At 38.6% G+C, this 14,047-nt stretch overlaps 1 protein-coding gene across 1 annotated transcript in view; it reads right to left on the bottom strand.

The window, feature by feature from the left end:
• Window positions 1-97: 97 nt before the first annotated feature.
• The window catches only part of sorbs2a (sorbin and SH3 domain containing 2a), a 99,039-nt gene continuing 85,089 nt past the window's right edge, over window positions 98-14,047 (bottom strand). The window contains exons 11-19 of the mRNA XM_051703126.1: window positions 11,594-11,640; window positions 10,644-10,804; window positions 7,175-8,851; window positions 6,260-6,321; window positions 5,386-5,483; window positions 4,649-4,763; window positions 4,433-4,561; window positions 968-1,138; window positions 98-715 (exon numbers count right to left, since the gene is read on the bottom strand). Coding sequence (XP_051559086.1) covers window positions 395-715; window positions 968-1,138; window positions 4,433-4,561; window positions 4,649-4,763; window positions 5,386-5,483; window positions 6,260-6,321; window positions 7,175-8,851; window positions 10,644-10,804; window positions 11,594-11,640 — 2,781 coding nt within the window. The 3' untranslated portion in view covers window positions 98-394. The remainder of the gene's footprint in view (window positions 716-967; window positions 1,139-4,432; window positions 4,562-4,648; window positions 4,764-5,385; window positions 5,484-6,259; window positions 6,322-7,174; window positions 8,852-10,643; window positions 10,805-11,593; window positions 11,641-14,047) is intronic.

Raw genomic sequence — 14,047 nt, 5'->3', positions numbered from 1 at the left:
GCCCTTTTCTTGTAGATATCATGTTTATCCAGTATATTTTCTGATTTGTAGGTTGGACTAATGGACAGCAGCTTATTGACATAAACCAATCAGGTACTAATTCTTGATTAGCTTTATTTTTTGATTGGCTGACCAACGTTACTTCAAGTTCATTGTGCATTTGATCATTCATAAATATAGACATGAGCTGGTGATATGGATCAAGCTCACTTATAAGTCTGGATGGGTCATAGTTTTGCTTCAAGCTTTGCTCCTTTACACACAGATCTTCTAACAGCCTTTTACTGTCACATCCCTCTCTTTCTTTTCTAAACAGGTCCAGATTCTGGTCTGAGATCAGTTTCTCAGGAAAACTGAAAGCTTCTGTTATATAAGCAGCTGTCAGTCTATCTCTCTAGAGTAATTCATGGGAATATAGTGAAACTGTGTACTCTGAAGTGATTGGTCCTTGGCTGGTTACAGTAGAGCATTTTGAGGAAGGGTTTTGTGGTGGTGGTGTAAACCTTTGCACAGGTGGAACAGGGGGTGGGGGGCTTGTGCAGTATAGGCTGCTGGGTAAGTGAGGAGGGGTGGGTGGGACGGGACTTTCACAGGCAGATGGGTAAGATGTGGAGAGACCCAGTGTGAGTGACAGCCATTCGCAGGTTACTGCTTGGAGGTGGGTCCTAGTGGCAGAATCATGCCACATAACATGGTAGGAGGAGTCTGTATCTTGCTTGAGCAAGGGACAAGAAAGCAGGAAGATTGGTTTATGAACCCATTGCCTTCAAAAAGAAGTCTGCAAAGCAGACAGAGAGTAAACTAAGCTTTTTTGTCTTCTAAATAGAACACACAAATTAAGATCACATTTGACATCCTGCACCACAGTTCATTGTGTCAATTCCTCAGTGATGTTTAAATATACCGGTGTGTATCTATGTGTGTATGCATGTGTATCTGCATGTCATATCTGGTGCTACAGGCTTACCTTCTGTGCACTGTATGTGTGCGTGTCTCCTTGGTGACTGGGGCTCTTGGATGGAGAGCCCTTGATCAAATCGACATAGGACACAGGGAAAATGCCCTGCTTGTTTGAGCCAGGAATCTTTCCTTCATACCAATTCTGATCCACCTTCCTTAACAGGATTACTTGCTCCCCCTAAAGCAAACATATGCATAACACACACAAGAGCTAAAGGGATAGTTCACCCAAAAATTAAAATAATCTCATCATTTAATCACCCTCATGCCATCCCAGATCCCATTCTAAATCCAAAACACAGTAACTACAGACAGTTTTGCTTCAACTATGCCCATATTTAGAGAAAACAGAGTGTGAAACTTTGATATTATATTTATATTTAATTGGACTATAAATAAGCTTTGAAGCCATTTTTCTCAGTTTCAGTGTTGGCATACAGTAGTTACTTCATTTGGACTTTCAATGGCAGCATATAGATTTACACTCATTCAAAACATATGCTAATGAATGCAACACTTAAAGTAATTGTTCACCCAAAAATGAACATTCCCTCATCATTTACTCACCCTCGTGCCATCCCAGATGTGTAGGACTTTCTTTCTTCTGCAGAACATAAACAAAGATTTTTAGAAGAATCTTAGCTCTGTAGGTCAATACAATGCAAGTGAATGATGACCAAAACTGTGAAGCACCAAATAACACAAAGGCAGCATAAAAGTAATCCATAGACTCCAGTGGTTTAATCCATGTCTTCTGAAGCGATCTAATGGATTTTGTGTAAGGACAGACCAAAATATGACTTTTTTTCACTGTACATCTTGCCATTGCAGGCACGATCATAATTTTAAACTCGATTACACTTCCTAATTCTTGATGCATGTGCCGGGCACTAGATGCCGCTAAGAAGTGTAATCAAGCTTGAAATCATAATCACCAAGGAGACTGCTGATGTCAAGATTTCAAATGAAAAAGGAGTTATATTTTGGTATGTTCTCACCCAAAACAGGTTGGATCGATCAGAAGTCGGATTAAACCACTGGAGATTTATGGATTATTTTTCTGCTGCCTTTATATGCTTTTTGGAGCTTCAAAGTTTTGTTCACCATTCACTTGCATTGTGTGTACCTACAGAGCTAAGATTCTACTAGAAATCTTAGTTTGTGCTCTGCAGAAAAATGAAAGTCACACAAATTTGGGTTGGCATGAAGGTGAGTAAATGATGAGAGAATTTTAATTGTTGGGTAAAGTATTCCTTTAAGTGCTGCATTCAGTATCATATGTTTTGAATGAGTGTAAGGGTGTTTCACATTTGGTCCGTTTCAGGGGTCTGAGCATGGTTCACAGGATTTTTGGCAATATGTGAACAATCCAAAAGATCTCAGACCCCTTTAAAATGAACCGAACCGAGACCATCTTGGGAGGTGGTCTGACTACAGTTCGCTTGCAGCCTGCAGTTCGGTTAATAACGTGCATTGTGAACACAAAGCGCTACAGGCTCACTTGATTTTCCCTTTCGCGTAATTCCAAACATGTTTGACCTTGACAGGTTACCGTACACCAGTAATGATGATGCGCAGAGAAGAGAAGCGACGAGCTGCTTATTTTGTTTCTATGGAGATAACAGAGTAAGTTGCTGATGAGAACTATTTAAACTCCTCACAAAACAAACTCAAAAATCTTTCTTCAGTGTAATGTACAAATGAAGACTAGAGGGTTAAACTGGACTACATTGGAATGGTGCGTGACAGATAAGAGATTACCATACAAATGTTTTACATTTGTATGGTAATACATTTGTTTTCAATGAATGGAAGTTGCCTGATGCTGTCAATAGATAAAACAATAACTTTCGTACTTGCTTGTTTTGATTATTGGGGGATTTACACCCCCCCCCCAGAATCTACACCCCTGCATGCAGGAATGTCAAATTTTTTTAAACACAAAAATAACTTTAACTTTTAACTTTTTAACTACATTTGTTTTAAATGTATCTTGCATTCAACTGCGCTCTGTGTCACTTCGAATGGCTTGTTTTTAGCACAGGTGTCACAAAGATTCAAAGTTCTGAAGAGGTTCAGGCTGCAAAGAGGACTTCATGTGACTGTTATATTTTTACTACAGCTGTCAATATTAATGCATTAATGCAAACGATTAATTAAAAAGTTTAACACATTAACTTTTCTTAATTGCGATTAACGCATTTACCGTTAATACCGCATAAACAATGGTTGGAAGGGCGGAACCTTTGCGATGTGTCTGCCCGGAGTCATAACATTGACACATACATCACAAACACACACAGCGGTATATACATTTTATACTCCCAAAGATTCCTTTTTGCGAATATAATAGAATAGAAGAACAGGGAACCCTGCAACAGATGTCACGGCCCCCACAGAGCCCCCCACTAAACATCGGGTCAGTCTGGGATTACAAGAAGAGACAGAAGCAATTGAGATATCTGAAATAAATAAAAGAACTGTGGTGAATTCTCCAAGAAGCTTGGAACATCCTATCTGCCAACAACGAAGAAAAACTGTGTCCAGGTGTACCTAGGAGAATTGGTGCTGTTTTGAAGGCAAAGGTGGTCTCACCGAATATTGATTTAGCTCTTTTTCTGTTTACTGGACTTTGTATGATATTAATTGATTAATGAAAACTATTTTTGTCATTATTTTTTAAGAAATCTTCACTTTGAAAGTTTTTCACAAATGCCTAAAACTTTTGCACAGTACTGTATTTTATTGAACAAAGACACCTGCACTGCACATTATTAATTTTAAGGGTATTAAATATGTTTAATAATCTCATAAGTTAATATGCTGCCATTGAAAGTCCAAACTACTGTATGCCAACACTGAAACTGAGAATAATGGCTTCAAAGCTTATCAATAGTCCAGTTAAATGTGGAATATCAAACTTTCATGCTCTGTTTTCTCTAAATATGGGCATAGTTGTAAGAAAAACTGTCTGTAGTTACTGTGTTTTGGATTTATAATGCAATTGAGTAATGATGCATAATATATCAGTAAGCTTTTTTTTTTTTTTTTTTTTTTTTATCAAAATGAAGATTGTAGGATACAATTTATATGTATAAGGGAAGTGGTTGTTTTAGGTGGTTTAGCTGTACCATTTCTTTTTCAAAAAATGTTATCAACTTTTTGCCTTTACTAATTAATATTAAATGGCCCTGCGATGTGATAAATTAATTTTTGAAAGTACAAATATTCCATGTTGTCTCTTAATTAATGAAGTTATAAAAAACTGCATGAATGAGAATTATAAAAGAATTAGCAAAACACTGTTTAAATAGTAGATCATTTTAATGTGATGAATATTGCATGTCACACTGAAGGACATGTGAGTTTCTCAGAAGTATTCATTTCAACTACAAATTTTTTTTTGCTGTCAGTTAACATGTGATTGTTGCAAGGCTTGTGTGAGAGGTCATGTTATAAGCGTTACACTTGCCTTTCTTAGAGAAAGCTCCACATTAGTGTCAGCATTGAAGTTGTATCGAGCTATGGCCTCTCCCATCTCTCGAACCTGAGCTGGGGGAGGAGGCCTGACTGGCTGCTTCCGCTCTGGAGATGCCACCTTCTGAGGTGGAAATCATTATATGAGTGAGTGTAAGCGTTTTGGGCTTATGAGCTGAAATGAATGTCACAAACACATATGGACACAGACCTCCACATATGAGATGGGGAAAATTCCAATCCGTCCTCTGTGTTCCCCCTCATACCAATTGCTGTCGATCTGTCTGATGATGTTCACTGCATCACCTTTCTTAAAAGAAAGTTCCCTGCAAACACACATATGTCCATGTCTTCAAGCATGACTGTGACCACAGAAATGCAAAACAGCACAGCATAACACAGTACAGTACAGTAAAAAGTAACATACTTAAACCATAAGTTTACCTTGGCTTACATCACTACTTACTGTTACATCCGATCAAAGGAATGTTCACCGACTTCATTAATGATAATGATAATTGATGATAATGTACAATAAATGCTTAGTTTAATAAAATATACATATTTCAAAGATCCCTGAAATTCACAACAACACTAATGGTTTTAATAACAAACATTTTCATGCAAGCTGATAATTTCATTCATTACCAATGCAGAGACAATGACTTAAGCATCGTAGTATGCAAAAGCCTAACAGCAAAATGCAACATAAAACAATGCAAAAAGGAAAGAAAATGCTTTGAATGCTGGGCCAAGAGTTAAAACTTGTGGTACAACGTGTGTATATCCCTATATATGAACATGTAGAAAGTAAAAACACATTCACAAACATTAAGCTCACACAGCATGTTGTGCAGTTTCAAATTGAGTTTGTGATTAGAATGTGTTGTGATGTCATTAACATGCACCAGACAGAGTTTCTCAGATTTTTGGTATATATATACTCACTTGGCAGACTGAGCTTTAAAATCATAAATAGCCCTGGCAGACTGTTTCTGATGGAGGAGAGAAGACAATATAAGATAGGTCATCTGCTTAGAGGAGACCTACGAGGCAAGCAGAAATACCATGAGCTATCCAACATATTCACAATAAGCCATAATTCTAAAACCTTTACCAACAACAAGATGTTATTAATATGTTATATACCACAAGGTTAAAATATTATGTGCTTTATGGTACAGCACAATAAGCTTCAGGATTTACAATATTAATCTCTGGGGGGCCTGGGTAGCTCAGCAAGTATTGATGCTGACTACCACCCATGGAGTCATGAGTTTGAATCCAGGATGTGCTGAGTGACTCCAGTCAGATCTCCTAAGAAACCAAATTGGCCCGGTTGCTAGGGAGGGTAGAATCACATGGGGTAACCTCCTCGTGGTTGCGATTAGTGGTTCTCACTCTCAATGGGGCACGTGGTAAGTTGTGTGTGGATAGTGGAGAGTAGCATGAGCCTCCACATGCAGAGTCTCCACGGTGTCCTACACAACGAGCCAAGTGATGAGATGCACGGACTGACGGTTTCAGAAGCGGAGGCAACTGAGACTTGTCCTTCGACACCCGGATTGAGGTGAGTAACCATGCCACCACGAGGACCTATTAAAGTAGTGGGAATTGGCCATTCCAAATTGGGTGAAAAGGGGATAAAAAAATAATAAAAAAAGATATTAAGCTCTTATTGGTTCCCCAATGACATGTGTAGAGTAAAGCCTTAGATTTGGTACTCTTTAATCAATTAATTTTGCCCTGCAGTTTTTAAAACATGGCTTTAATTAAATGAAAACTAATTCACTCTTCATTTAAAAATATACATGAGAAAAACCTCTCTTTCTGGTGTGGGTATTCTGCTCTGTGGTGTGAGACGACCTGTATCGGAACCCTGATCTGTGGAAACACACAGAGAAAAGGTCCACTGAGAGAAAACATGTTGTGATAGTGTCCATGGTGGCACCACATTCAATGGTTCCAGTGGTTGCATGCAGTGGTTCCAAAAGGGAACATGAGACAATTAAAATGTTTTAAACTATTTATTTCATATTTGGGGTCAAACATATAGGAAGGGATAATCTGGGTACACTGAAACAATCTGACATGAAAAGAAATGGCATGCACCCTCAAAATAAAGTTGTTACAGTTATTACAGAATTGTTTTTTATTATTATTCAGAAATGAATATAATATATATACAGCAAATGAACAAACATAATGACAAGGAAGGGCACAATACAAAGGAAACTTAAGCTCAGTGAACACAGCATGCAAATACAGGACAGACTTTAACTGCACCATGAAATGCTAATACTTCTTTTCCACTTTTTCACATTTCACATATTGTATAGTATGAAACACCTTGTTACGACTGACATAAAATATATATATAAAATATATGTTTTTTTTTTTTTATATACAGTATAGGCACCGTGCTATCAAATGTCTAAGGATATCCCTGATATGGTTTGACTTTTATCTAAATTTGTAGATCTAACTATGTTGTATGGTATAATTATTATAAACACTGTTGTTTAAAAGTCTGAGTCTATTGAATGGAGTAATTTAAACTGTAATTGAGATATCTAGTGCACCTGTGCCTTCATTGTTAATAAGCGTGACAACCTGGTGGAAAAGTAGTGAGAGCATTTGCATGTGTCCAGTTGGGAACATCTGAGGTAATGTTGAGGAATCTACAAAATGATAATGAGCGATAAAAACAAGTCTTTAAAGAGCTACATATCTGCACCTGAGTAGCAGTGCACATTAGCATTAGAGTGCTGGTTGTTGTTGGTGGCATCTGCATGATGGTGTTGCTGCTGGTAGGAGGCACATTGGTGGGCTCCATGGTAAGGCTGGTGGATGTGGTGAGAGGAGGAGGGGAAGCCGGACCCTGTCTGAGCCCTCAATGAGGAGCTGCGTTTGGGCACGTCTGGTAGCAACTCCTCCAGTATCCGCCGCAATATGCTATCATCTGACAACCTTGCAGGTCCTTGCCCCTTTTCCGCCCTTATGTGATCATAAATGTCCTGCAAAGCGGCGTCTAAAGCCTCATAAATTGCGGTTTTGGATTTGGGCCGTCCGCCTCTGCAGTGTCGTCGTTGGGTGGGCGGGGAGCCTCGTTTCCGGCGGAAAGGCACAGGGCTGACCAGGAAGGCCAGTTTGGAAAGGCCTGTCTCACTGGGTGACTGTTGGGCTAGTGGAGGTGTAATGACAGGGCGGTAGTCTTGCCGAGCCCTTTCCTGTTGGCGCTCATGTTTTAGCATGGTGGTGAATCGTGTATAGGAGGCTGGACAGCGACCCTTACAAGAGCTGATGAGGTGGCGGTGTTGGTAACCTTGACTCTGACCTACACTCTGATGCAGGTGGTGGTGACGGTGGTAACGGTGTCCATGGTGATAATGGTGATGTTGTCCAGAACCGTAGAAGCTTTCTGATGAAGTGAGAGAGCAATGATCCAGGTCACTCTCACTGTACAATGACGATCCCTCTATGTGGATGTCACTCATTTCTGAGGTACAGGCATCCTGCTCACTGTCTGAGTAATCTTGATGCTGCTGTTGGTTCTTCACAAGGATTGGCACCAGGCTATTGCTGTCTTTTCCCGGTCTTGGCTGTCCCTCAGGAGGACTCCTTGCCCTTTCTGGAATATCCTCCTCTTCCAAAAGTGATTCAACAGAAAAGCGGCGCTTGGGACAGCTGCTGGCTCTTGATGACCCTGGAGTAGTGGTGCCTGAGGGGGCATTTTCATCTCCAAGGTCTGGCATGGACTTTGATTTCTGGATGAGCTGCTCATATGCAGATATGCGGTTGGGAACCATTTGTTCTGGTACCTCGTGACTGAAAGGCGCCCAACCATGGAGGCTGTGCCTCTGCTGCTGCTGTTGCCGTTCAAGTTCAAGGATTCGCGCACGTACTGAACGAATCACATCTGAGGGCAACAGCTGTTCTCGGTCAATGTGGTGCATCTTCTTGTAAAGCTGTAGAAAACCTGGAGCATCATGTGCCATCTTGCGTCTATGATGTCGATGCCCCCTGGGGGATGAGGTAAGACTTTTTACTTGAGGCTGCTTTGTAGCACCTTCATCGAGCAAAGAACCCGCACTTTCCGAGCGAGTGGTAGTCACAGAAGTGGATGCTCTCCTGTCATTACTAGCACCAAGTCCATCAGACAAAAGATCATCACAGCTCTGTGATTTGAGCCGTGGTGATGAATGGGCCATGACAGATTCGTCATCAGCGCTGCTCCAAGACTCTCCAGCTTCTGGTTGACGTGTCTGCCAACCATTCTTAAAGCAGATGGAGCGTTTGGAGCTTCGCCAGGTTGGCGTAGAGAGAGAGAGGGAGTCAGAGGAGAGACGAAAGGATGGGCGCTCCATACCTGGAGAGCTCACACAAGAGGAGAGGGACTCACTAGCGTCTCCAGCTGTAAATTAAAATAACATCCAATGCAGCATGACAGAGAGGAAACAAGATAGCGAGTTAGTGGGCTCAGCTGGCACAGAAAGACAAAGCGAGGGACAGAGAGACAGAAAAATAAAACAGGTAACAGTTAAAGTGACAGTTAGTGAGAGGGGGTCAGTACAGTTATACAAGAAAGAAAGCATGCAGTCTAAAATAATTTCCAGGGAACCCACACTTTTTGACCAATTAATTTCCATGATTTATCCATAACCTTTCCAGATTAGGATTTTTAAAAATTATTTTGATTCAGACCGATTTGCTAATGAATCACCAAGACTGATTTGTCAACTGGTTTGACTGATAAGAAAATAAAATTCACTGAAAGATTCGCTCACTAATCATAATAGCATGTGAAAAAGTGAATAAGGCTTGCTTTACACAATCTCTTCACAACAGCAATATCTAGTTGATGAAACATAGGGCAGCACATAGCTAGAAAAATGTTATTCAGTAATGAAATCTCCATGATTTTTGCATGACTTATCTTTCATTAATTTTTCTCTTTTAAAGCTTACAAATACGTCATTATGACAATAAATGTCATTTTAAAATCATACGAATTTTCATGATGAATTATTTTCATGTATTTAATGCATGAAGTGTTTACAAAATATTTTCTGCCAATTATAAAATTAAAGTAAAATAGTCTTAGATCACTATCAGTAAATTAAAAAATGGAAATCCTGTAAGGCATACTTGATTTGGGTCTACAGTTCACACAAAGGACATAAGAAGGACATAAATCAAACAAAAAGGGGATGCATCATGAAAGAAAAACAAATTTCAATTTATCCAAAAATAAATTCATTTGTCAATAATATGGGGTTTCCTCATAGCTTTTGTAGCCTATCAAATTTTCTGAAGAGAAGATAAAGGTTAGTACATCCATTATAAACAGTTTAGGACTGGGCTTGAATTTAAGGCAGCTTGCTTTATGAATGTGATTTTCCCATCATACTGACAAAGTTTAAATCATTAATTAACTCTTTATTACCATATTCAATGTTATGGAAAAGAACCATCATGGCAGAAATCTTCACAAAGTTATAAAATGCAAGAAATAAAGAAGCTAAAATTTGAGACCAGAAACGTTTCGTGTAACTTTAAGGACAAAAGTAAAACCTACTGTAACTAATTGCATGTATTTAAGGAAGGTTGGGAGTATGAACTAATTTCTGTTTCCAATATAGAGCCTATGCAGCTGTCAAGTGTCAAATAAAAGAAAGACCCATAACCGGAGACTCCGGTTAAGTAATAATTTCTGTTTCCTGTACAAAGCATATGCAGTTGTCACATGTCAAATGAACAAAACACGAACTACACATTTTGCACATGCACGGCCACAACAAAATGAACGAATAACTCTGAGACTATTCGTTATTCTCATTATAGAGTCATATAAAATATTTGTTTGAAAATGAATTTCGTTCCTCCACAAACTCATTCATTAAACAGACTATGGTTTAACCGAATGCGTGGCCAGCAAATTAATAAAAGAGCATATCCGGTTTCTGGCGTAAATCAAAAAGAACGCACAGATAGACATTAATTTATTAATCACTTATTTAGGATCAGGCAACAGAACAAATCCATCAAAACAGCGCTTCTGAAGAAATTTTTTTTGCATTGGTTTAACACTCGTAAAAGGCATAAATCATAATCATGTCATTAAAACATAGTTGAAATGTCACATTTTAACACAACAATATTTGATCAGTCTATTGGAAGTCTATTGCGAATGTGTCTGCCTTTACCTTTGGCTCTGGATGGTGAGGAGGGGGAGGAACGTATAGTGGGCTTCTTCAATGTCTGTACTTTATGGGAGTCCAGTGGGCAGGCATTCTGTTCACTTTCTGTGTTGGCTTGAGTGAAATATGGCTCTGACTTTCGCCTTTTCCTATAGTCACTAGCAGGACTATAAATACCAGATCAGAAAATGAAAATAACCAAAGCAATCCATGATCACTGGTCATTAGAACAGTAGTGTTAAATCCATGCAGACAAGACTGCAGTAAAATTATTCATTTAAACAGCAATTTTGTGCCAAATTAAGGTCCATTAAGGCCCCAGTGAATAATAAAAAAGTATGCACTATAAATAAGCAAGAGTTTGTGCCATTTTGACTAAGGAGAGTCTAACAGCATCCAGAATGGGTCCGTTATTAGACAGGTTCATACACTGACATTGACAGTATAATTAAATTGTCCACTACACATTTGAACAGCCCTTTATAATACAGCACTAACGGTCCTCATATCTCTACTCTACAGACAGCATGTGCAATTGAGCCAAATAAAAGGCAGTAAAGAAGCAGTAAGGAACAGATGAACTGTGTGCAGTTTGAGCTGTAAAGAGCCCTTCACACACATACACACAAACTAGTATGAGGGTGTGAATAAGTGAATACAGTCATGTACTGTACAGACAAACACAATGACACAAATAATGTGTGGAAGAGTTCTTGAACACATCAAGGAAATTAAACAGGATAGTTTACCCAAGATAAAACTTAAAGAAAGTCATACAGGTTTGGAACAACATGAGGGTGAATAAATGACTTTGGAATGTTCATTTTTGGGTGAACTGTGCCTTTAAATCAGACAGAGAATTCTCAGGTCCTCCAATGGATAATCCACAAGCATCTCTATGGGAAATTCAAGAGTGTGAGAGTGAAAAGCAGAAATAAGAACAAGCAAGAGCTTACCTTGAGGGTCCGTCAGGCCGTTCTGAAGGCAAGAGATAGAGGGAGGACTGAAAGAGAGCAGATAACAAAAGGGAAGAGTGAGTTCCATGGGAACAAAGACGCATAATGCTACTCTCCCATTCTGCGCCACGCTAAATACCTTCCCCACGCATGCGCAAAGACAGCCGTGACTGACAAGGGTTCCACATCTCTCTATCCCACCTTGAAGAACTGTGAAAATTAACTTTGACCTCCTGCTAGAATGAAAGAGGGCAGGGGCCCCTTGGTAACCACAGAACAACAAAAGCCAAACAGTACGGATCCAGAGAGGCTGCACATGGTACAAGGTCACAAGAAGCCTAGTCTATTATGCCGTTAAAGAGCGCCACGCCTCCTTTCCTTTGACACAGCCAGGGGTGAATTACAACAAATCTGAACACAATACAGCAGTCTGTGGTGTGTATGATGGCTTATCCATGTGTGACTTTGATCAGAGAAAAGGAAGGAGGGGCAGTTGTTGATAACAGTGTTTAAATAACACAACAATACTGATCCTTGGTCAGATATAAAGCTGAATAATAGCCAAAACACAGTCACAGGAAAAAAGTGTATTTTCCTTTCCAAACTTAATACTCCTGTGCTAAACACACTGATGTGCATGTGTGGGGGAAAAAAATAATCATTTTATATAAATCATAAGATAACACAGAAAGAACACTCATGAGTCACAAGGCAAACATCCTCCTATCCACATAATCACATGTATCCATCCATCAGAAGGAATTATACATGAAACTGATACAAAGATTGAAAAACTGTGAGGCAGGGGAGTCAAGTAAAATATGACAACATTCTATCCAGTGTTTGGTGTAATCCAGTTACAAAGTAATTAGTTACTATAATCTAATTACTTTTTAGTAAAAACAAAAAGTAGTGTAATGCATTACATTTTTAAAATCTTACAATCTGATTACAGTTACTGACTTTCAGATATATTATATATGTAGAATACATGAATTATGGCCCTGTAACAAGTCATTGTGAAGGAGAAATTTCAGGTACTGAGTGTATGACTTATGTGTAACAATGAACAAGAAAGAAATATAGACATTATTTTGAATTTGCTGAGCAAAAAGTGTTTTAGAAAGTAACTTAAAAGTAAAGTAATTAGTAATGTGATTACTTTTTCAATTAAGTTATTAGTAAAATAATCTGATTACAATTTTAGAGAAAATTTGTTATTTGTAGTGGATTAATTTTTTAAGTTATTTACCCAACACTGATTCTATCAAACATTTGTATAGAAGCATTTATCAAAATTGTGTGCATTTGTGCTCATTTCAGCTTCCTGAAAAAGTTTTATAACATGAATTCAGATTATGGACAAAATACTAAGAGGGTTAGCTCATATAATGGCATGTGCATGACTAAAGTTGTATTTATTAGTGCCCGACTGACATATCGGTCTGCCGATATTATCGGCCGATATTAGCCTTTCACCGATATATCGGTATCGGCGGATATTTTACTGTTACGCACTGATATGAAAATTTTGTTTCAGAACATATAATGCAGAAAACAATGCTTTAGAAGTGGTGTCATAGTGTAGTTTGTCCAGCAGAGCATGCTCCGACTCCATTGTTTACAGAGCTGACTCTGATCTGACGGTGGCTCTGCAGACAGGACGGAGTTCAGCAGTGTCATCACGGTAAGTTGTTAACTAGTTTGTGAACTACATACTGGAAACTTAATAAAAAATGACCCCATCATTTTCCCTTTTCAATATAACTAATATAACGTTAACCTTGTTCCTGACAACCATGTCACTCATGTCTGTTTGCTGTTAGCCAGCTATAGTTTGTCAGTGCAGTCAGTAATGTAGCAGATTGAAAGGTAAACATCAGAGCATCTTTTTGCAGCTCAACAGACAATGGTGCGGTGGTGGATTGTGTCTGTTGAATGTTGATTTCATGCTATGTAATTACCTAGTTGGTGAGACACAATGCTGGAAAGTAAAATAAACAAAGTCCGTCTTTTACTCTCCATGACAACGAGCTTATAGCTAACTAGCTAATCACGTAGCTACTTTCATTGTTGTCAGCTGAGTGGAAGCTAATGTGTAAACATGTGTTTACCAAACTGTTTTGTTCAGGATTCACAGTTTGGTACCCCCTTCAACCAAACAATTCCAGTCATTGCATTTATAAAATGTAATATTTAAAAGTCTGGTTTTCCACCGTTGAGAGTTTCCCCTGAACATATATTGCAGAATCCAGTGTAACACCGCTGCTGCCATTTATCTTGACTCAGCAGTATTAATATAGTCAGCATTTGACTGATACTAAACAGTACTGATGTTTATTTAGCTATTTGTTTTATTTTTATTTATTCTTTATTTTAATGGTCAGCATTTGACTGATACTAAACAGTAATACTGATGTTTATTTAGCTATTTGTTTTATTTTTATTTATTCT

Source organism: Myxocyprinus asiaticus, chromosome 7 (genome assembly GCF_019703515.2).
Source record: "Myxocyprinus asiaticus isolate MX2 ecotype Aquarium Trade chromosome 7, UBuf_Myxa_2, whole genome shotgun sequence".
Classification (NCBI taxonomy): Eukaryota; Metazoa; Chordata; class Actinopteri; order Cypriniformes; family Catostomidae; genus Myxocyprinus; species Myxocyprinus asiaticus.
The sequence above is the reverse complement of the archived record's forward strand: the minus strand, read 5'-3'. Positions and strand labels throughout refer to the sequence as shown.